The sequence below is a fragment of the Sinocyclocheilus grahami genome, unplaced genomic scaffold (assembly GCF_001515645.1).
Source record: "Sinocyclocheilus grahami isolate Dianchi unplaced genomic scaffold, SAMN03320097.WGS_v1.1 scaffold800.1, whole genome shotgun sequence".
NCBI lineage: Eukaryota > Metazoa > Chordata > Actinopteri > Cypriniformes > Cyprinidae > Sinocyclocheilus > Sinocyclocheilus grahami.
The window spans coordinates 96,009-120,862 of record NW_015505979.1 but is presented as its reverse complement, the minus strand read 5'-3'; the positions used below and the strand labels follow the sequence as shown (position 1 = coordinate 120,862).

Here is a 24,854-nt window from a genome sequence, read left to right as displayed (position 1 = left end):
GAATATTGCTTTGGCAACTGACTGAAACAAATACATATAAAATGACTAAAAACTGAAATAAGCTATACAAAATAATGAAAGAAAAACTGATAAAAAGACAAAGGCAAAACTTAAATGAAAATGGAAAATATAAACATATGAATATAGTAGGCCTATTTAAATAGTACTAAAATAATCCTGCTTTGAATGAGTTATTTTTGGAACCTACTGTATATTTAGTTACAGTTGAAGTGTGATCAGACGGGTCTGTAACAGCTGATACGACACATTCAGCACCATACACCTTCTGTGACGGAGGAATCGGGGCCCTCATTAAGTGTGCTGAAGGGGGAAGGGCCCCTGAATCGGCCCTCATCAATCTCTGGCTTTGGGGGGATGGAGGTTCGACGAGGTCAGATGTGTTGTCCTCTTGGATGAATATATGCATGAGGGACGGCAGAGGAGACACAAAGACGATCTGCTGTGTGTGTATATACAGTATATATATATAATTGGAGAATATTTAAAATACCTGCTTTGGGTGAAAAGTGTGTGAAGATTGTGAAGTTGCTCTACAGTCACTTACTGCTCAAAACGATGATGGTTCTGGATGCTCATGTTATCAGACTAAGCTGGATTTCATTCAGTGTTGCTCATTCATATAAAAATCCTTGTAAATGTTATTTTTATTTATATAAAATATTGCATTGGATCGATCTATAATCCCGAATGTGTGCTTACAGTCTTGATTCACAATCATTGTTGTTTCAACTCTTTGCTAATTTAGATTAATTATGATTTATTAAATTATGAACGAATTTATGATTTTACTGTAATAACCTAATTTGAATGACCTTGTTATTATATTCATATAGCATGCGTTTACATGGTATGAAGCAAACTACCATGCTTCTCCTCAGCAAAGTACCTCAGAGCCCTGGTAAATGTGTAATTACTATAGTATTACCAGCTGAAGCCATGGTTAACTGTGGAGCTAGTACCATTCATAAAAATAACCTGAAGCCATAAAACATAGACTATGCACCTTGTTACTGAATGATTACCAGACCACGTCAGAAGCCACCCAGTATTATACCGTGTTGTATGCTGCCTGACAGCTTGCTTTAAAGCCCATGCACACGAAGACATCATTTGATTGTAAAACTAAAAAATATAAAGAATAGCCTATAATTAATTTATATAATTTTACTTTTGTTATATATAGTAGCCACAGTGTCATGTTAGCCATGCCATGTTTATTTGTGTCTGACAGCATTGTAAAAGATCTCTTCGTAAACAGATCATTGGTATTTACTTCATACCCAGGCTACATATCTCAGGAGTTCTGCAGTCGCTCCGGTCAGACTCGGGCATGGTTTTGATATTGTTTGGTGCGTGCAGAAGAGCAGAGAGAAGCAGTCAGACAGAAGAGGACAGGAATGTGTCCAGACTGAACGCGAGCTGGGCGGGGGTCGGTGTCTCTGCGCGCAGCCAATGATCGCGCTGCGCTTTCTCTCCGCGCTGCGTCCGCCTCTCTCACTCTCACGAACCGCTGGAGGCTCGCAGAAGAAGCGCGAGCGCGGGGAGGATGAGGATGATGATGGGGAGGAGGAGGATGATGATGATGATGATGGATGCAGTACCGTGCCGTCTGGTGTTTTTCGCGCTGCTCTTTGGAGTCAGGATCCAGCACACTGAAGGTACGAACAGCGGCGCTGCGTTCTGCGCTCCGCCCGTCAGTGCCGTTCGTCCGGGGGCCGTCGGAGGGCTGCTCTTTGTTTGCATGCAACTGCAGCCCCAAAGAGAGTCTTTCTACAAAGATGGCGCAGGTCAGAGAGAGAGAGAGAGACACAGAGAGACAGACAGAGGGAAAGAAAGAAAGAGAGAGAGAGAGAGAGAGAGGGGCTCCGTTATTCCTTCACGAAAGAGAAGAAAAGCGGAGAAACTCCTTCATATCACACCTGATTGCGTTTGATACCGGAACGGACCGAATGCGTTCACGTGTGTGTGTGTGTGTGTGTGTGTGTGTGTGTGTGTGTGAGAGAGAGACGGAAAGAGAGAGAGAGTGTGTGTGTGTGTTTAATGCTGGAGATGTTTACAGTCTGATTGTAGGTGATTGTGTTTGTGGTTATCAGTGTTTATGATCATCTCGTCTGGCAGGACAGTGACACACACATACACATACACACACACACACACACAGACAAACTGTAACACACACACTCACACACACACACACACACTCACACACACACACACACACACACTCTCTCTCTCTCTCTCACACACACACACACACACTCTCTCTCGCTCTCTCTCTCTCTCTCTCACACACACACACACACACTCTCTCTCGCTCTCTCTCTCTCTCTCTCACACACACACACACACACTCTCTCTCGCTCTCTCTCTCTCTCTCTCACACACACACACACACACTCTCTCTCGCTCTCTCTCTCTCTCTCTCACACACACACACACACACTCTCTCTCGCTCTCTCTCTCTCTCTCTCACACACACACACACACACTCTCTCTCGCTCTCTCTCTCTCTCTCTCACACACACACACACACACTCTCTCTCGCTCTCTCTCTCTCTCTCTCACACACACACACACACACTCTCTCTCGCTCTCTCTCTCTCTCTCTCACACACACACACACACACTCTCTCTCGCTCTCTCTCTCTCTCTCTCACACACACACACACACACTCTCTCTCGCTCTCTCTCTCTCTCTCTCACACACACACACACACACTCTCTCTCGCTCTCTCTCTCTCTCTCTCACACACACACACACACACTCTCTCTCGCTCTCTCTCTCTCTCTCTCACACACACACACACACACTCTCTCTCGCTCTCTCTCTCTCTCTCTCACACACACACACACACACTCTCTCTCGCTCTCTCTCTCTCTCTCTCACACACACACACACACACTCTCTCTCGCTCTCTCTCTCTCTCTCTCACACACACACACACTCTCTCTCTCTCTCTCACACACACACACACTCATCCTGCCTCGAGGCATTGTATTTTCAGTCAAAACGGCTCATAACTCATTTCATAAACCGATGATATCGATGAAGTGAATCGGTTTGTTTTTACCAATACTCTGACTTTATTTTGCTCTCGCCTGTTAATCGTCACAGCTCATAAATAGCTTTGTATTTACTGTTTACCAGATCAAAAGTTGTTTTACTTATTTGGTTTCACTTATTTAAATTAATAATATTAAACTATAATGCTTTTAAAGTTATAAATAGTGGGAATGTTTCTCAGAATGTAACTTTAATGCATTTTCTTTGGCGTTTGGTATATTTTAAAAGCATGTTTCGTCACCTCGTTTGACTTTTGTATTAGCTTTAGCTGTTTGGCTAACTTGTTCTCACTGTAGTTTTCAAAGCGAATTAAAATGCTAAAACTCAGTAAAGCTGGTTAACTGCTGGCGACTGTCTGATGTGTGTCCATTTGTGTTTCTATAGCCTATAAACATGTTTTTAGGAGGAGGGATTTAGGAGATAACTGACTGTTTAAACACGTTCATTGCTGGAGACCTCCATCAGTCGGGGTAGTGATTATAATAACAGTAATGTAAACACAGGGTGATGTCAGATGTTTGTGTAGATAGTCTGAAGAATGTCTCGAATCCTCCTGAGCTGGCTAACTAGACAGCATGAGTGGGTGTCACACGGAGACAGTTTTCTTCGTCTATTAACCGGAGTATTTGTAAATGTTCCTGTGATGTCCTGTCGGTTTGTTCTACCTCTTAATCAGTTTTGTCACAAGCACTTTTGAGGTGGACATGACTGCAGACTTCAGTCACACTAGGTTGCATAATTCTGCTTTGTCTGAAGGCACAGTTATTGTCACTGGCATTCGTGTCACCTTCAGTAAATCAGGGAGTGTTGCTTTATTGGCAGTATATGAATCATGCTTAAAGTCAACATGAAATGGTGTTTGCAGTCCATTTTGTGTTTAGTAGATGCATATTAACAAATAAATCATGTCAGCTCTTGTTTCATGTTCACTACAAATGCATGAATTGTAAAAACTCAATCTGCATTTATGGCATAATGTTGATTACCACAAAAATAACTGACTTGTTCCTCACGGTGTTAAAAAGAGCAACAACCGAGGAGGTTAAGGCCCATCCACACCAAGAACGTTAACTAAAGATAACCATAAGTAAGTGGTGTGTTTGAGTTCTTTGCATCTGACATGTCATCTCTAGAGCGGGCATCTGATGCATGCTCACTACAATAATGTTGTCTTTGGGACGGGAATCTGAAGCATTTCTGTGACCCCACACCGCCTGTTGTCCCGGCTTAAAGAACCAGAACTAATTTGAGAAGTTGCATTAGTGCCAGCAGTGAGTGAATGCAGGGGTAGCGATGCGTTCAGACGGCCTTGCTTTTGGCAGAAGCAGTATTTTGCAGCGATGGTGGCTTTTAAAAGTTTAGCTGGCTCAGGGAAACAAATAAAACGCTCCGAGGCTTCGGTACATCTACAGCTTTTTATGTTAGACTTGACTTGCGGCTCTTAAAGTGACAAAGTAATAGCGTTTTCAGGCTTCCATTTTTAAAGTAATAGACTACGGGTTATGGGTGATGATTTAGTTTTCAGCAGCGACTTTATGTCTGTCTCTGGGAGTTGAATTCTGCATTATTCACAGTTAATAACAGGCACATTTGCATCTTCTGAAGAGCTCATCTCAAACTGATATCAGTGCGAGAGGCTGTTTTATTAAAGCGCTGCACTACTGACACCGTTATGAAAAAGCGTAAGAGCTGCTTCAGTGTGATCCATTTGTTGTCTGTATTTACTGAAGTGATTTGGGTTAAGTGCCCTCCTCGGGTTCCCGTGTTTGAGCATCTCAAATCATTACCTCAAGAGTCGGCTCTGACTTTCAAAACACGCTTCCTTTGGGACGAAACGGAGGCCTTGTCGAGCTCTTCCCCGCAGACCGCAGCGCTCTCAGCTTCCCGTGTTCGATCGGAGGAATCCCGTATCACTTCACAGCGTGTTATTACGCAGACGTTCAGACGGGGGTTTGTGGTTTGGATGCAATAGGAGATAGTGGCATGATTAATGGCCTCTGTCAAAGCACATAAATCAAGCGTTTGTGCACCTTGCACTGTCAACATATCAACATAATGTGTAGAAAAATGCATGCATACACAACACTTTCAGCGTTAATTCACCCAAAAATGAACATTTAGACATTCTCATGTCATTGCAAACCTGTTGAACTTCTGGAAATGCTGAAATTAGGCAAAGATGCTGCCTTTCAAAAGTTTAGGTTTTTTAAGAAATTAATACTTTTATTCATCAAGGCACATTAAATCGATCAATAAAGTAAAGTAAAGTAAAGACTTTTATAATTTTACGAAAGATCTCTATTTCTTCTGAACTTTCTGTTCATCTGTGAATCCTGAAGAATAAAATGCATCACAGTTTCCACAGAAATATTGTGCAGCACGACTGTGTTCAACATTGATAATAATCAGAAATGTTTCTCGAGCAGCAGATCAGCATATTATACTGATTTCTGAAGATCATGTGACACTGAAGACTGGAGGAATGATGCTGAAAATACAGCTGCGCATCACAGAAATACATTACAGTTTAACAGAGATTCACATAGAACACAGCTGTTTCACACTGAGCAGAAGAGACTTCATTCAGTAGAAACTTATAAACAAAGTGTATTGGAACACATGCTGTTGTTCTTCAGAAATGACCATCGTAGAAGTGGTTCATATGACTCGTGCTCTATATTCTAATGTAAGAAATATTCAAATATAACTCATGCAGTGGCTTTATGTCAGGAAACGACCAAAATTAAAGTAATTATTCCACTGAAAAGCTTCCCATTTCACAGCAGCTCACAAATCTTATCCATATTCATACTTCACACGATTGGTCAAGAGATACGCCACAACCAATCGAATTTGGAGTCACTGATGTCAAAACTGGTAAATAACGACTTTAAATATTGTTATTTTGGCCAATGCTGATAAGCTGTTATTATTTTCATGTTATTGCTGATAACCAATAAATGGTTATATTTAATGATACGGTGTTATCTAAATAAAATGAAAACAGTAAAAACTAAAATCAGTTTGTCACCACATAATGTACAGCATGAAAAATGGATATTCATTTTGTAATTTGCTAAAGATTACACACTGATTTTAAATATTGACACTTTCAGAATCAGTCTTGAGTAAATGATGACTGAATTCTCTTTTTCAGAAAAAAAAAAGATTTTTTTTCTCCAGAATCCGATGTCTTCTTCCTCTTCGGAGGCTTTTGTGCGCTGGAATCCAGTCCTTTAGTTTGATATTGCACTCATTAGTTTTACTGGCTGATCTGAAAGGGAGCTTTGCCGGTTTTACAGCACGCTCCACCTTCCTCCTGCGGCTCGTTTCCCCGAATGGAGACGGTGCCTGTCCAGTCGGCAGGTTTATGATCCCCGTGTGCCCCCGAGGAGCCTGGAGCGCCGGGTATTTATAAAGAACAGCCCGTCATGTGCTCTGACACACTAGCAATTAGCAGAGCCTCGGGCTGAGAGAAAATCTGCCAGAAAAGTTGGTGTTCAAGCATCGCCTTTGACGGTTTACTGGCCGTTCTCTCTGAAGGCTTATTAGCTCGTCAGCTTCAGTCAGGTTTTGGAGTGTCCTAGAAAAGCCGTCTCCGGCTCTACTTACGCCCACAGACTGCGCCGCTCCTCGACAGGCCTCGGGAAACAGAGAAAGCGTGGAGCTGTGTGCACATCTCTCAGACGTTCCTCTGTGATCGCCAGCCGCTCACAACTGGGTCACTTATAAACCTTGCTTAGAAGAGTCATCCTGAACTAATTGTTATCTTTTGTGTGTACAGACACCGGACTCTTCGCTATTCGTGAAATATCCACTTTTTTCCTACAACCTATGATGCTTTTTGCATGAGAGTAACTTCTGTACTCTGAGTAGTTTTATTATTCTACTCACCTTCAACCATCCAACATTAAAAGGAAATCTAAGAGTGTAAAAGCATTAAGAAAGGACTACAACAGACCATGAATAATCCCAGAAACTCCGCTGCAGTTAAAATATGTCTGTATTATGTAACATACATTGCCTTAATCCAAAATGTTCATTAACATTAACACTGAGTGATAATATTTCACTGATTTCCGTCATTTTGACAGATAACAATCATTTACCTGCTTTAGAAACATTCACACTTCTAATAGGGATTAGACAAGAACGACAATTCCATTTTAAAGCATGCGTGTGAAAACAAACCTGGAAAGAGTCGTGAGGATTTGGGGAGAAAAAACAGAGATTCTAGCAACTTTCAATGCTATTTTTCCCAATCGTTTGTCCCACAGGGATTTAAAAAAGTGTTTTTTGAAGGGATTGTGACTGAGGATCATTTACTCACCCTCATGTCATTTCAAACCCGTATGAGCTTCTTTCATCTGTTAAACATTAAAGAAGATCTTTTGCAGACCAAACAGTCGACGGTAGCCATTGACTTCCATAGTATGGAACAAGGAGTTGTATTTTTTTCTTATCTGTCGTCACTGATTCCTGCGTTAGCTTTCTAACTCATTGAGATGAACAGAGGTTCTCATATTAACAGTTAGAGTCGCTCAGACAGATTGTAGTTCCAGTTGGTGCTGCTAATCGTTCAGAAACTAGGTATTGCACAGCTTTAAATATGTTTGCTAATTTACTAATGCTTTCTGCTAATAACATTCTAGCATTTTCAGCTCGGTTTAACACGTTACCGTACTCATGCATCCATTCCCCATGTGAACCTACTTTAGAATGCAAGCGTTTTTTGGCATTTGGGTGTGAATGAACATATATGGGAGAGCCGTCAGGGCCTTCCTTACCAAGAGTGTGATTCTTTATCGTGTTCAGACAAAGACGCGTATAGCAGAAGGCATTGTGGGGGAGGTGGAGGTTGATGGGGTCCATCTGAGATCCTCACACCCAAAGCCACATCTGTGGAGGACAAAAGCCTGGCAGTAATGGGCGGATAGGGGTTAGGGGCGAGCGCTGACCTATGGAAATGACTCTGGGCTCCTGTGCACTGCTGGATCGGACTGAAGGGGGAAGGGCGCGTCTCGAATGCTAGCTCTCTGCGTGTGACGCTCGTGCAGGGATCGTGGTTGCCAGGAAACAGTTTAATTAATTCGGCTGCACGCGGAAGGTGAGCGCGCGGAGCTGCGCGGAGAGGCTTTCTTTGATGAAGAACCCACGTGATGCGAAGCTCCTTGCTCTGTTGAATCACTGCAGCCGGCTCTGGAGCCTTCCTTTGTGCCGTTTGGAGTCTGGGCACAGTGTTAGCCTCGGCTAGACACAGCATTTTCAACCTTCATTTAAAGGCAGGTTTATGAGATGTTTACTCCTAGATGTTGACAAAATTCACCTTTAGCTGTTAAATGTTTTAAAATTTTCAGTCATTCTCTTGAAGCAAAAATATTGATGACATCCTACAATACATAGTTTTTTTGTCCAATCAGATGCTTTCTATACTGAAAATGTCCCGCCCCCTTATACTGACCGCAACCAACTGTATCTGAAATCAGCCCTTGTTCCCTCATTTAGAGGTTGACCGATAGTGGGTTTGACCTATAACAATAACTAGGTTGGACCGCAGTGGCCGATAACCAAAGAATCAACGGATAACGAAAACAAACATAAATAAGTTTAACCTTATTACTAGGGATGCAATGATTCACTCAACTCACGATTCGATTCACGATGTTTATTTCACGATTCGATTTTCTCACTATTTTTTTTTACAAAATGAGATTGAAGACATTATACAGTAAATAAAAAGGTGTCATTTTATTAGGCTATTGCTGCACGTTTCTTTGTGAAATTGAAATATAACAAAACTACATTGAAATTTTAAAACAAACACCAAATCAAACAAGTAAAACAAATAAAATAAATCTCTTAATATGAACAAGCTAAGGCTTTGTCTGTGCTCTTTCCATTTAAAATGAGAGGCAACCACTGCATTTTAATCATGATCCAAACAAAGATGCAGCATACATGCAACATGAGCAGTTTTTAATCTAAATTAGATTGTATAATTTTGAAATTTGAAGCAAAAACAGAATGCTCTGACTTTAGTTTTGTGAAACTATACTACATAAAACATATCTGAATGAAACAGCAGAAAAGCTGAATGAGATGCAGATCACTCTCTGCCAGCAGGTGGCGCTCATGAACAGCAATGATACAGTGTTTCCGTGGTTACCGCTGTAAACAAAGCAGAGCTGCGCTTATGAACGCTACTTTAATATGCATTGTTCAGAGGCAAGATGAAAAGAAAATACCACGTAAACTTTTCTAAAGATAGTCAGTTCCCTCAGAGATACATTCATATAAACCCCCACCCCCAACTGTATCGCGATCCGTTTAACATCTCAACCGATTTGAATCGTCACATATTTGCATCGATTTTGCATCAAAAATAAAAGTGAAGCCAGTGAAGTCTTCCGCTCTGTGCATTGTGCGTTCTCACGTTTCAGAGCAAACAGCACAGTTCTGCCTCTAGAGGCCGCTCTCGTACTGTATAATAACAGCAGACCTTCTCAGCCGCTCCAGCAACCCGGAAAAAATATTGGTAGGAATTTTTGCAAATAACCGATTGTTCCAGTAATCGGTTATCGGTGCCGATTAATCGGTCGACTTCTACCCGCATTCACTGTTCCCTACATCACTCCACCGATATTGTGCATGGTATTCTCTAACGGCTAGCTGTTCAGTGTACGTCACATGCACGCTCGTTGTTGAGGTGCATTATGGGATTGAATGAGTGCAGTCCACAGTGTCCACTATGGTTTCGAAGGCTACTATAAATAGTGGATGACAGATGTGGCCGATATCTTAGAGAGCAAGGTGGTCAATGGGCAATATTTATGAAATTACACCATTTAATTTAAATAACATGCATAACATTTGCTGCAATTAAATTTTTTATTATTTTAAATATTTTCTAAATTAGAAATGTGAGATGAACCAATATGGATTTTTTTTGTTGATAAAATAAATAAATAAATCAGGAAAAATTAACAGAACTGTGCTTTAGTAACCTTTGCATTCTGTAATCCTGTTATAGTATTTTTCACAAATATAGAAATCGTTAAAAACATGAATAAAAGCAAATGTAAGCAAAGAGTTTACTCTGTAGTTTTGGTAAGTTTGTGTGCACTTGGAAGACTGGTTAATGCTCATTTCACATAGTAAACAATGACATATATGACATGAATATGACACAGCAGCAAACTGGATGCAGTTCAACATAGTTTGAAATCATGCATTTAAAGATTACACTCATATCTGTGCTCAGGTGCATTATCGCTGTCAAAATAAAAGCTGCTTTTGACACTTTTCAGCCAAACAGAAAAACTTGTAATCAGAAGATTTATTTGCCAAATTGTACGCACAGATGTCTGCTTGTCTGTAATGATTCGGTTCATATACAGTAGTACATATACATTCCACTGAGCTCTCAGAATTAAGTTGTGATGCCTTAAAATGTTGGTAGTTGCTTCAAGCGTCACTCCTTTTCATAACTAAACCGTATATGTTATGACAGAAGCGTGTATTCAGCAGTTGAAGCAGTACTACTGCTGTTTAAATCCCGCTCATCAGGCCAGACCCTGGTGTGTCTTGTGTTGATTTCAGTCTGGTCTGCAGCTTCATTGCATGTTTATTTGCACACAGTCTGCTCTGGTGTTTAGCCTACAACAGTCTGTCTTCATGATAGACTTTGAAATATCGAGATGGATTATGGGCCTGGAGAAACAGCTGTGCCAGTACTTGCGTGAGTGTTTCGCCATCAGCTAACACAAAATATTAGCAACAGAAAACAATCTTAACTTGCACTACACAATTAATATGACCAATATTACCATGCCAGGCTGGTTTTTGGACTTGTACCACGTAAATATGGCAGTTTGTTGACATGAAATACCATATAATTCTTTCAGTTCTACCGTGTTATACACACGCACAGCATGATAATCAATCACTCAGTACTGCGGTGAATATCAAAGTAGTTCAGATGACAATTTCATGTTTGTTTTTTGGTGACGTTAACAGGTGATTGGTCCATTTAAAACTTTATTAAATTGGGTAAATTTTGTTTATATTGTGCACGATTGAGCAGAGCTATTGTAGGCATGAATTAAGAATTTGTTTCCATGATTACTAATTTGTTCTCTAGGTAAATTTGTTCTCTAGGTAAATTTGTTCTCTAGGTAAATCGAAACAGATTCCTAATTTGTGGCCATAAAACCATTTTTTCTTGCACATATATCAGTAAAACCTTTTCTTTTTCTTGGTTATTTTCCAGTTTAATGAAGCATGCCCCATTATAGCATTACATTTTGATTCTGACATTCGTATCGGGTCTTTTTTCCAGTTTGGTAGAGTCTTTCAAGCTTAATCGAGCGAGATTTGTTGTTAGGAATGCTAACCCACCCAACCACTTTACCAATTTACATCAGGATGAAGATTAATTAGCTCGGCTCTGAAAACTCCACACGCTCTTCAGTCGATCCCCTGTCTGCCGTTCAGAGAGCTAAAGGGACGGTGCACAAATGGCCCACCGATTCAAACTCTCGGCTGCGTGCTTGGATTACACCGATGAATTGCCTTGGCGGCTGAGAGCATGCAGGAGCTTTCTGCTGAAAAGACATTGAACAGCACTTGGCTTTCAATGCCAGATCATTCAATTACTGAATTAGAGGTTGAAGCCAGAGGCTCCAAAGATGTGAAATCCAATTGCCATTGATTCCCAAAATCAGTAGTCATTGTCTTGAGGTTTTTTCTTTCTTGCTTTGTGTTTGGCATTAGATGAAACCGCTTCCATCCTTTTGATTCCTGAGACTGAAATCCTGCAGACATTCCGTCCAATTATAAATGGTTTAGATGCTCCCAATCAGATTGAATTGGGCTCATTGAAAGCATTATTGAGTTGAGTGACTCAAAACTGCATGCTTTTCATGAACGACAAATTAATCTAATGATCTGTTTTATTCCATAACGTAATTAAAGTATTCCTCTTTAATGTTTCAACAGGCGTTCTTAAAGGGCTCATGAAATAGAGAATCAAAATGTTCTTGATATTCAGACATATGAGAGGTTTTTCCACAATAAATGAAAACATACTGCAAGTTTCAGAACTCACAACTAACTCCCCAGTTTTAAATATCAATTATTCTTTTCTACCCTTCTGGAACAGCCAGATTTTTGTCGGTAACATGAAAAGCATCCGGTATCTATAGTGACACAGAAAGTGATCAAAGACGGTTCTCTTTGTAATCGCTGCAGCAGCACATATCTAACAGTGATTTGATCAGTAGACATGACTGTGTTCGGCTACAGTGCAGCACTGCAACCTTCAATGCTCTAATATAACACTATAATCAATGCTTTTCACCATCAGTGAATCTTGGTTACAGTAAAAAACGCAGTAAAAGTTTTTGAGAGAGTTCCACATGTAATGCATGAAGATGACTAATAAATGGCCCAAATACTTCACCCCAAACTGAACTTGGGATACTCCGCTTCATGTCCTTCCAACCCAGAATGCATTTCATTTTCTGCAGAACGCTGTAGAGAATAAGTTTGCAGAATGTTCAGTTTGGACCCCATTGACATTCATTGTATGAACAAAACATTTTTTTTTTTCAAAATTCAAAATTTAAAGAATCTCATACAGGTTTGGACTGACATGCAGATACATTAAGTCGTGATTTTGCATGAACTATCCCTTTAAGACAAAATAAAGAGAATAAATCTGAATCAGAAGCTCTGTTCTGACTGACGTGTGTTCATGTGAGCGATGAATATCTTGAATATCATTCATTACTCCAGCAGGAGTCGTGTGAAAGTCAACAGATGACAGCAGGAGAATGTGAGCTGACAGCAACATCATCCCATGGCGAAGTCCTCCATAAAGCCAGTCTTCATCCTCACGGAGAACAAAAGCCTTCCAGCTTTGATGTGCTCACGTTTGGTCCAGCGTAGCTCATGTGTGTCGCGTGTCTCTGGAGTTTGGCTCTCCACAGTGATGGAGTAACGGCTGAAGCATTAGGAACGGCTGCGCAGTCAGTCGTGATGGAGAAATAACAGTGTTAGATCGTGTGAGACACAAACACACACTCGTTTGTTTCAGGCCTGTGGCACTGACTCCATAGACCTCAGATGACTCCCGGAAACTCAGGCTATTACTTTCAGTGATGCTGCAATCAAGTTTTTTGTTTTGAAGGTTGATGAAACTTAATTCCACTGGGTTGTGAACCAGTCAGAGTTGAATTGAGATTGCTTTTCATGTTCCAATTGAACTCCTGAATTTGAAGTAGAAAACTTCATGCAGTATTGCATGAAAGAAAGCACTGCAATACATTTGAGTTAATTACAAACTACAGGAAGTTGAATTGGAATTTGTAAACAAAATTGGAATATACACTAGCATTCAAAAGTTAGAAGTCAGTAAAATATTTTACGTTTTTGAAAGAAGTCTCTTCTGCTCACCAAGACTGCATTCATTTGATCAAAAATACAGTATAAACAGTAATATTCTGAAATATTATTACTGTTAAATATAACTGATGAATTTACATTGCTTTTCAAGTTCCAGTTGAACTGAATTTGAAGAAGCAAACTAAATGCAGAATCACATGAAAGAAAAGCAGAAATAAATTATTTTTTAAATGTTGGTTTGACAAAGTCTTGTTTAAAAGTTAAAAAAAGTTTGTAAGGTCTATAAGCCTTAGTGACAGAGAAAACAGATAGGAATATTATATAATGGATTAAAATGAATACAAATTGCATTTATTGCAAAAATGTAATTAAAAATTGCATTTATTATTAATTCCAGTCAGCAATATGTTTGACATGTAATGTAGGCCATTAGTTGGTGGTTATTGTAAATATAATTCAGTAAAATACAATGGGATAACATCCTGTGGCATCATGGGACAGTAATACTGTTGACCAATCAGAAGCCAGCCTATAAATATATGATTTGAATACGTTCATAATTTTAGGGTTTATAGGAGTTAATTAAACAGTTTAATTATGACAGTCAGTCACACAGTTATGCTTGGTATCAAGAAACAAACATCTTGGTTTTCCTTTTGGTGACTGTCTCTTCCTTTAATCATGACTCTTCTGTGTGTATCTGTCAATGAATGCGGGAGTAAAGTGATGGATTAATATGCTGGAGTAATGCACTGGACTAGTACTCTGGAGTAATGCACTGGAGTAGTACTCTGGAGTAATGCGCTGGAGTAAAGTGATGGATTAATATGCTGGAGTAATGCACTGGAGTAGTACTCTGGAGTAGTACTCTGGAGTAATGCACTGGAGTAAAGAGCTGGAGTAGTACTCTGGAGTAAAGAGCTGGAGTAGTACTCTGGAGTAATGCGCTGGAGTAAAGTGATGGATTAATATGCTGGAGTAATGCACTGGAGTAGTACTCTGGAGTAAAGAGCTGGAGTAGTACTCTGGAGTAATGCACTGGAGTAGTACTCTGGAATAAAGAGCTGGAGTAGTACTCTGGAGTAATGCACTGGAGTAGTACTCTGGAGTAATGCGCTGGAGTAAAGCACTTTTGCTCAAGTGCATTAAAGCGCTGATTTCATGTTGACTGGAGTAACACTCTGCACATTCAGTCCTCAATCCCTGGTTAAGTTTGGCTGTAGGTTTTGTTTTGGTCGTGTGAATCATTTCCCCGCTTTGCCTCCCAGCAGCGCCCATCTCTGTGTGCTGACCCTTCCCAAAATAGCCCTGTCTTTGGAGCGCCGGCGTCCTGCAGCAGACTGAGCGTGTGAGCACGGCTGAGCCAAACACTGACTCAGTGTTTACACACGCCTGGGAACCGTGCAAGGATCCATTCAGGCTGATAGTCAGACAGTAGACGACGGATCAGAGATCTTTTTCTGTGATGTTTCATTCGGGTGATATGGAGCTGTGCAGATGTTTGCAGGCCGTCGACATGCTGAGCTCGATGGGTGAAAACCAGCAGATCTCGCCATGATCCACTGATTCTTCTGCTCAGATACATTCATATTAAAAACATTGTGAAGTCGACATGAAATCATGACTGACTGATGTCACCTTCTTAATGCATGTCAGGCGAAATATAGAAGTGAAGAATTGGCTTCCATTCAATTCACGAGTTACAATTTAAATTAAATTTGCCACAAACCACAGGAACGTTAATTGATCATTATAAACTAAATTGGAATATACAATAGCATTTAAAAGTTTGGGGATGGTAAGATTTTTTAATGTTTCTGAAAGAAGTCTCTTCTGCTCACCAAGGCTGTTTATTTGATCAAAAATACAGTAAAAATTGTAAAATATTATTACAGTGTAAAACAGCTGTGTTCTATGTGAATCTCTGTTAAACTGTAATGTATTTCTGTGATGCGCAGCTGTATTTTCAGCATCATTCCTCCAGTCTTCAGTGTCACATGATCTTCAGAAATCAGTATAATATGCTGATCTGCTGCTCGAGAAACATTTCTGATTATTATCAATGTTGAACACAGTCGTGCTGCACAATATTTCTGTGGAAACCGTGATGCATTTTATTTTTCAGGATTCACAGATGAACAGAAAGTTCAAAAGAGCAGCATTTATTAGAAATAGAAATCTTCTGTAACGTTATAAATGTCTTTACTGGCACTTTTGATCCTTTTAATGCATCCTTGATCAATAAAGAAATTTATAAAAAAAAAAAACTGTTGGATGAATTACTGTGCAAACTATCTACCAGCCAAAGCACAGCACATTAATTAAAACACACCGCTGCTAAATGTGGAAACTAAACATGCCAACACTAGTCAGCCGCACTACTGTTAATGTTCAGCTTGGTTTAGACAGGTTCTGTTTTTCCTCTCCCGTATGCAATCAAGACATTCATTTAGACTAGATTGCCTTGTCAGAGCAAACCGTCAGTGTATTTCCACCAGACTAAATATCCAGTCTGAGATTCCTGTGCGAGCACACGCTGTCCTCCGGCAGTAAAGCACATGTGAAGAGGAACAGCAGGATCCGCAGCAAAGCCTCGAGCTGTTCAACAAGGCCTCCTTTCCTCTGAGAACCACCCACCTGTCGTAAATAAACGCCTTTTGAATAAGGCCATGTCTTTGCTACAGTGACAGCTCTGCTTTCCAGCCCGGTTGCTTGGATTTATAAATACATATGAATAAGTGAGGGCTGTTATTAGCGCTGCACTCATTGCCTCGGCTGTGTTTACCTGCGGCTGCAGACAGACTTGTGGAACAAAGGAGAGCCAGTGCAGACAAAGAGAAACGCTCTTCCAGTTTCGAGTGTTTTTACCGCAACGCTTCATAATCAACAGTATCATGAAGCTATCATTACTCTCTAGAGAAGACTTCTTATATATTTGATTCCTTCAGCGTAAGCTTTATAGCACAAAACAGACCACAGAGGATAGTTTGGGGTGAGATCGTGTAAAGGAGATGTGATTCTCTTGTTTGTCAGATATAGAGCTGAACATGTAATCAAAACAAGCATAATCTTACAGATTTGTGTTTTGTGTTTCTCTTCGGTTCCTGCTGCTACACAAAGATAAGAGCTTAAAAATCACCCCCATTATTTTGTTTTGGTTTGGATTTTTTTTAATCAATTTTGTTTTTAGTTTACTGTGTTTTTGGTTTTGGTGTGGTTTGTGTTTTTGTTTATTTTGTGCTTTGTGTTTGGTTTGGTTTCTGCTTGTTTTGTTTAATTTTGTTTGGTTGCTTATTTTGTTTTTGGTTTGTTTGTTTTTTTGTTGTTTTTTTGTTTTGTGCTTATTTTGTGATTGTTTTGGATTATGTGCTAATTTTGGTTTATTTTGTGCTGGTGTTGTTTTTCGGTTTGGTTTGTGTTTGTTTAGTTTTGGTTTATTTTATACTTGTTTTAGGTCTGGTTTGTTCAGTCAAAGCATGTGTTCGTAAAGGAGCAGAAATGTCAGAGCACAGTGAGTAACATTGCATTTAGTGGCGATATCCTAGGGATAGTTTAGCGCTAAGAGTGGCAGCGGGATGCACACGCTCACAGCTCCGTTCCCTTTCTTGTTCTAGCAAACCCACGTCACTTATTTTTCAAACAATTGTGTTTGAATGACTCACTATAACTGTTCTCAGTGTTCAAGGCTGCTGGAGAGAATAGAGAAACCTTGAGCAACACATGGAATTCAAACAGCTTGAGTCCTGCTGCCTTTGGATTTCATGCACGTCCTCAGCTTTTTCAAGGTTTCTTTTCTTTTCTTAAGTAAGTAGCAGAGGATAATGGAAGCGAATGCATTGAGAGCGCAGCTGTTTAGCGACACACCTCAGCGTTGCTCAACACTCACTGTTCATCGCTGCAGGTGTTTGTGTGTGTTTGTGGCCGAGATCCGATAGAAAGCCCCTGATTAGCCCGTACCGCGGCTTTTATAACGACATGTTTGAGGACCTTCTGAAGGCTTTTTGCGCTTGTGAACAGTTGCCTGATAAACCTTGTGTTCGTGAGCCGCACAGAGCCAGATATCCACATAAATGTCAAGATTCAGCCGCAAAGGCATTTTATTAACGTGTCTTGCCATATTGTTCATGTCTCTAGTAGAGATGGGACAACCAGTAAATTAGTAAGGTTGACTTTTTTAATTAGCTTTGATTTTGAATAAGTGGTACTTTAATTAACATGTTGATAGCACGTAGTGCTTTTAAAATGAAAAGATTGCCACTTACAAATAAAATGGAGAAAATAATTTGTGTATTATTTAAAAAATAACACTGTCTAAATAGACAATTTAAGCAGCTTATTTAATTCATGCTTAATTTGTTCAATGTAACAATAAAATACATTCAAATTTTTATCAATTTTAAATTAAGTTACACTTAAAAATGAGTTATTACCTTGTTATATTTAACTATTTTTAAACATGAATTAAACACTTTTGATTTGTGTTTGTATGAAAATTTGTTCCCATCATGGGGAAAAAAATTAAAATGGTATTTGTGAATATTTATTTTGAGATTATATCGCACAATTCTGTTTCCGTGTGTTCTGCCAAATGATAAAAAAATAAATATTTTAAAATATTAAATATTGTTTTAAATAACATTTTAAAATTTACACACACACACACACACACACACACACACATACACACACTCATGTTATTTATTAAAGTTTATACACATATAATATGAGAATATACAGATTATTTATTAAATGTATTAAATGTTACAGTTAATTTACATCTAATGAAATACATTTATTTTACACAAAATTGTTGTCTTACGGAGCCCCGCACATGACATGCAAGAAAAAATTAATAAATTGTGTGCACGATTTAGCCTAGACTCCGTAGTGTCTGAGTACTAGACTGAACGGAACGATCTGCAGACTGGTGTTTGTGTTCTCGTGTGCTGTAAGCAGCAGAGCTCATGTGAAGTTCCTGATCGCCTCGAGGGAAATGATACTGAAAGTGTCTGGCGTCTGTGGCGCTCGCAGGCGTCGAGACGTTCAGATATGCTGTGCTGGTTTTACAGTAGTTTGTGGTTGTGCTCAGTCGTGCTCCAGCCAGACTCACGTCACGCCTCTAATTTCACTCTTCCTCTCCGTCTGTCTCCTCTGTGAGAGACGAGGCTTCTGAAGAAACGCTCAGAAGTGACTCGTGTGTTTCTGCGTGACACGGACTCATTGTGTGTCTTCACTCGATATGCCACCTGAGCCGCTGAGAGATCGAAACGTTCACCGAAACTCGCTCTCGCTCTCAGAACGCTCGGTTTAGAGCTGACCGTATTACACACAAACCTCAACACACTTTCTGGAAATCTCTGATCTGATTGGCTGCTATTATGTAACTTCCGAATGTATTACACTATTTGTTCCCACATTCACATGGGTACAGTGCTATCATTTATATATTACTACTATTATTAAACTTTTATAGTTTTATAGTATTTAAGTATTGCTATAGTATTTATTATTTTATATTTATATTTTAAGTTTTCATATTAATTTTAGTTTAAGTTAGTATTTACTTAGTTGTTTTAGTACCTAAACTTAAACAAAAATATAAGTGTTGCCTTGGCAACTAACTTTATCAATTTTTTTTTAAATATTATAATTTATATCGAATTATTTTCATCTAAAATTTCATATTTTATTTTATGCGAATATTTAATTATTTTATATTACTTTAGCTTTATTTCATTTACTGAATTTTTTTTTTTTACAAACCCTGTATTAAAGAAAAACAGCTAATTTGATGTAATGCACTCCTAAAGGTCTGAACTGAAGGGCCCCTGCGGAGACAGCAGGCGTCTGTTTCTCTGCTCGTGTTTTCTGACGTCTCTCTCCTGCTCTCTTGTTCAGTGCCAACGCAGAAGCCAGCGGTGTTGGGGCCCGTAGCGTTCGCGGCCCTGATCGCGGGGCCCGTGTGTGTGGTGTGCTTCCTGATGGTCACCATCTTCTACATCTGCCACAGCCGCTCGGTCCTCCACCACCGCGTGCCTAACGAGGAAGACCCCTCCATGGACCACCCCTTCATCACAGTGGGAACCACACTCAAAGACCTGATCTACGACATGACCACATCCGGCTCTGGCTCCGGTAACTCACACACACACACACACAAACACTCACACACATGCACACACATACACACACACACACACACTCACACTCACACGCACACACACACACAAACGCACGCACACACACTCACGCACACACACACACTCACACACACGCACACTCACACTCACACACACACACACAAACACTCACACACATGCACACACATACACACACACACACACACTCACACTCACACGCACACACACACACAAACGCACGCACACACACTCACGCACACACACACACTCACACACACGCACACTCACACTCACACACACACACACAAACACTCACACACATGCACACACATACACACACACACACACACTCACACTCACACGCACACACACACACAAACGCACGCACACACACTCACGCACACACACACACTCACACACACGCACACTCACACTCACACACACACACACAAACACTCACACACATGCACACACATACACACACACACACACACTCACACTCACACGCACACACACACACAAACGCACGCACACACACTCACGCACACACACACACTCACACACACGCACACTCACACTCACACACACACACACAAACACTCACACACATGCACACACATACACACACACACACACACTCACACTCACACGCACACACACACACAAACGCACGCACACACACTCACGCACACACACACACTCACACACACGCACACTCACACTCACACACACACACACAAACACTCACACACATGCACACACATACACACACACACACACACTCACACTCACACGCACACACACACACAAACGCACGCACACACACTCACGCACACACACACACTCACACACACGCACACTCACACTCACACACACACACACAAACACTCACACACATGCACACACATACACACACACACACACACTCACACTCACACGCACACACACACACAAACGCACGCACACACACTCACGCACACACACACACTCACACACACGCACACTCACACTCACACACACACACACAAACACTCACACACATGCACACACATACACACACACACACACACTCACACTCACACGCACACACACACACAAACGCACGCACACACACTCACGCACACACACACACTCACACACACGCACACTCACACTCACACACACACACACAAACACTCACACACATGCACACACATACACACACACACACACACTCACACTCACACGCACACACACACACAAACGCACGCACACACACTCACGCACACACACACACTCACACACACGCACACTCACACTCACACACACACACACAAACACTCACACACATGCACACACATACACACACACACACACACTCACACTCACACGCACACACACACACAAACGCACGCACACACACTCACGCACACACACACACTCACACACACGCACACTCACACTCACACACACACACACAAACACTCACACACATGCACACACATACACACACACACACACACTCACACTCACACGCACACACACACACAAACGCACGCACACACACTCACGCACACACACACACTCACACACACGCACACTCACACTCACACACACACACACAAACACTCACACACATGCACACACATACACACACACACACACACTCACACTCACACGCACACACACACACAAACGCACGCACACACACTCACGCACACACACACACTCACACACACGCACACTCACACTCACACACACACACACAAACACTCACACACATGCACACACATACACACACACACACACACTCACACTCACACGCACACACACACACAAACGCACGCACACACACTCACGCACACACACACACTCACACACACGCACACTCACACTCACACACACACACACAAACACTCACACACATGCACACACATACACACACACACACACACTCACACTCACACGCACACACACACACAAACGCACGCACACACACTCACGCACACACACACACTCACACACACGCACACTCACACTCACACACACACACACAAACACTCACACACATGCACACACATACACACACACACACACACTCACACTCACACGCACACACACACACAAACGCACGCACACACACTCACGCACACACACACACACACACACACACACAACAGGACACTACAAATCATATACACACTGTGATATTATTTATTAATCTTTTTAGTTTGAGTAGTTTTATGTGCATTTTTCATTTTTTTCGTTTTTACATTTTTCTATTTAGCTTTTATTTTTATTTCAGTTTTAGTAGTTTTAATACTTAAAATCTGAAATGTCGACAATGTTGATATACTAATGTAGTATTTATTAATATTTTTAATTATCTTTTAATTTTTTTTAGTTTTTGTAATTTTATATTTTTGTAATTGCATGTGCATTTGTCATTTTTTATATTTCTATTTAGCTTTTTATTTTTTATATTTAGTAGTTTTAGCACTTTATATATATATATATGTGGTGTCTTGGCAACTAACTGATATGTTTAAGTTTAGATTTTTCATATAATATTTATATTTTCATTTCAGCTTAATTTATTTTTCTATCATTGAGATACTATTATAGTTAATATTAATATTTAGTTAATATTTTGAATTTGATTTGATTTTTTCTGCTTTCGTGTTACTTTTAGTTTTAGTAATTTTTTTTTAGCTTTTGTTGTTTTCAAAGATACCTTAAATATAAGAAATGTTGCCTAGCTGAAGTAAAAATAAGTGTTTTTAAATATTGATATTTTATTAGTTTGCTCCCTGAGCATCGCTGCTCTGAATGTTTTCTGTCTTGTAGCGAATGCTCGGCTCAGTACGTGTTTCAGGTATCGAGTCGTGTCTTTACGCCCATGTGTGACTGACGAGAAGCGTTCCTGGAGATTCCTGTTATTCTTGCTTTATTTACACGCTTTTCACTTCATATAATTACGTGTTTGTCTTTCTGAGCACCTGCGCTCTTTTATGTGTCTGCGTGTCTGCTCTTCTCTCTGTGTGTCACCAGCATCGTTGCACGACAGGCATTAAACACCGGCTGCCAGTGTAAAGATGCACTTATCTGAAAAGAGCAGGGCGTGTTCACACCAACACGTGTACAGTATGTCTGTACGGACCCATGCATTCACTAACATTAACTAACAATGAGCAGTATGTTTGTTACCGCATTTGTTAACTTTAGTTAATAAAAACAGCTGTTCATTGTTAGTCCATGTCAGCTCAGGTTCATTAAATGACATTAACAGATACAACTTTTGACTTATATAATGCATTAGTAAACGTTGGAATCAACATTAACGTAAGATTGATAAATGCTTTAGTGTTTTCCGTTGTTAATGATAAATAATGTAGTAATGTGGTTTATGTATAAAGGTGAGTTGATTAAGACTAGTTTATTCACTTTATGTGCTTTAGACACGTTTCACATCATTATCATCGCATCACTGCGTGATTGCTTAGTGAATCAGGTATTTGAACAGCTGGCCAGGAGAGCCAGTTCACGGAAAGAGTCTTGATTCTTCCAGTCTGAGTCCAGTTCTGGATTCCTCCTCTTCTGTTCACTTGGCATAACAGTCTGCTCGTGAGCGCCACCTAGTCATGTGGCCAAAAGTGTGAATACTGTACTGGTAGTTGTGGTTTGTGGTTTGTTGTTGCAGTGTGAAGTAAAAGAGGTTAGGAAAAGCGTCGCAGTAACGGCATGTGCATGTTTGTGTCAGTCTCAACAGACTTTCATTCCAATTAGAATTTTAATTACAACAACTTTTCACACGTCTGCATGTGTAACCAGGCTTTAACTCCTCTAAGACTGTGTGTGTGTGTGTGTGTGTCTAACAAACCTTTCCATTGATGTATGGTTTGTTAGGAGAGGACAATATTTGAAAATCTGGAATCTGGGGGTGCAAAAAAATCTAAATATTGAGAAAATCATCTTTAAAGTTGTTCAAATGAAGTTCTTAGCAATGCATATTACTAATCAAACATTAAGTTTTGATATATTTACAGTAGGAGATTTACTAAATATCTTCATGGAACACGATCTTTACTTAATATCCTAATGATTTTTGGCATAAAAGAGAAATGTATAATTGTGACCCATACAATGTATTGTTGGCTATTGCTACAAATATCCCCCAGCGACTCAACACTGCTTCTGTGCTGCAGGCTCACATATATTATCAGATCTTTCTTATGAATGTGCAAATGTTCAAAATCAATACGTTTAACGTGACATGACATTTAAAAACACAGTGCGTGTTGCAGGACGCTTCAGAGAGAATGTGTGACGTCTGTCTGCGTGTGTTCGGCGGTAATGACAGCACTTTAACTTCTCCTGAAGCGGTTCGCAGAGCTAATCACACAAATGATTCGCTTTTCTCCCCTTTCTGCTATTATTCATTCCACTTTCTTGCTGCTGTAGATCAGTGTATCAGAAACTGGCTTTATTCACTGATCCTCAGGACACTGTTTAGCACTCGTTTGTGGATTGAGATCCATTCGTCCTGACGTGAGCCGTCTGAGTTTAGTGCAGGGTGTGATCAGGTCTGCTGTGACGGCAGATACCCCATGCATTAAATTGATGAAAAGTGACAGTAAAGACATTTATAATGTTACAAAAGATTTCTATTTCAAATAAATGCTGTTCTTCTGAGCTTTCTGTTCATCTGTGAATCCTGAAAAATAAAATGCATCACAGTTTCCACAGAAATATTGTGCAGCACGACTGTGTTCAACATTGATAATAATCAGAAATGTTTCTCGAGCAGCAGATCAGCATATTATACTGATTTCTGAAGATCATGTGACACTGAAGACTGGAGGAATGATGCTGAAAATACAGCTGCACATCACAGAAATACATTACAGTTTAACAGAGATTCACACAGAACACAGCTGTTTTACATTATAATAATATTTCACTGTTTTTGTCGTTGCATGTTTAATGCAGTAAAAGCAGCTTTGGTGAGCAGAAGAGACTTCTTTCAGAAACATTAAAAATCTTACCGAGCCCAAACTTTTGATCGTTAGCGTATATTTGCAACAATTTATTGAAGTTGTCAAAAAAAAAAAAAAAAAAAAATATATATATATATATATATATATCAAAATATGCTACTTGATCAAATTAATCAAATAACCAGTAATGAGGAAAGTCCATATTTATTTATTGATTTATTGATATTCATAGAGTGCAAAAGGAAAAAG

At 40.1% G+C, this 24,854-nt stretch overlaps 1 protein-coding gene across 1 annotated transcript in view; it reads left to right on the top strand.

Moving 5' to 3' along the window:
- The first annotated feature begins 1,609 nt into the window (after window positions 1–1,609).
- LOC107561948 (TGF-beta receptor type-1-like) overlaps window positions 1,610–24,854 on the top strand; it is a 37,463-nt gene continuing 14,218 nt past the window's right edge. Inside the window, exons 1-2 of the mRNA XM_016246497.1 lie at window positions 1,610–1,808; window positions 19,313–19,624. Of these exons, the coding sequence (XP_016101983.1) occupies window positions 1,610–1,808; window positions 19,313–19,624 (511 nt within the window). The remainder of the gene's footprint in view (window positions 1,809–19,312; window positions 19,625–24,854) is intronic.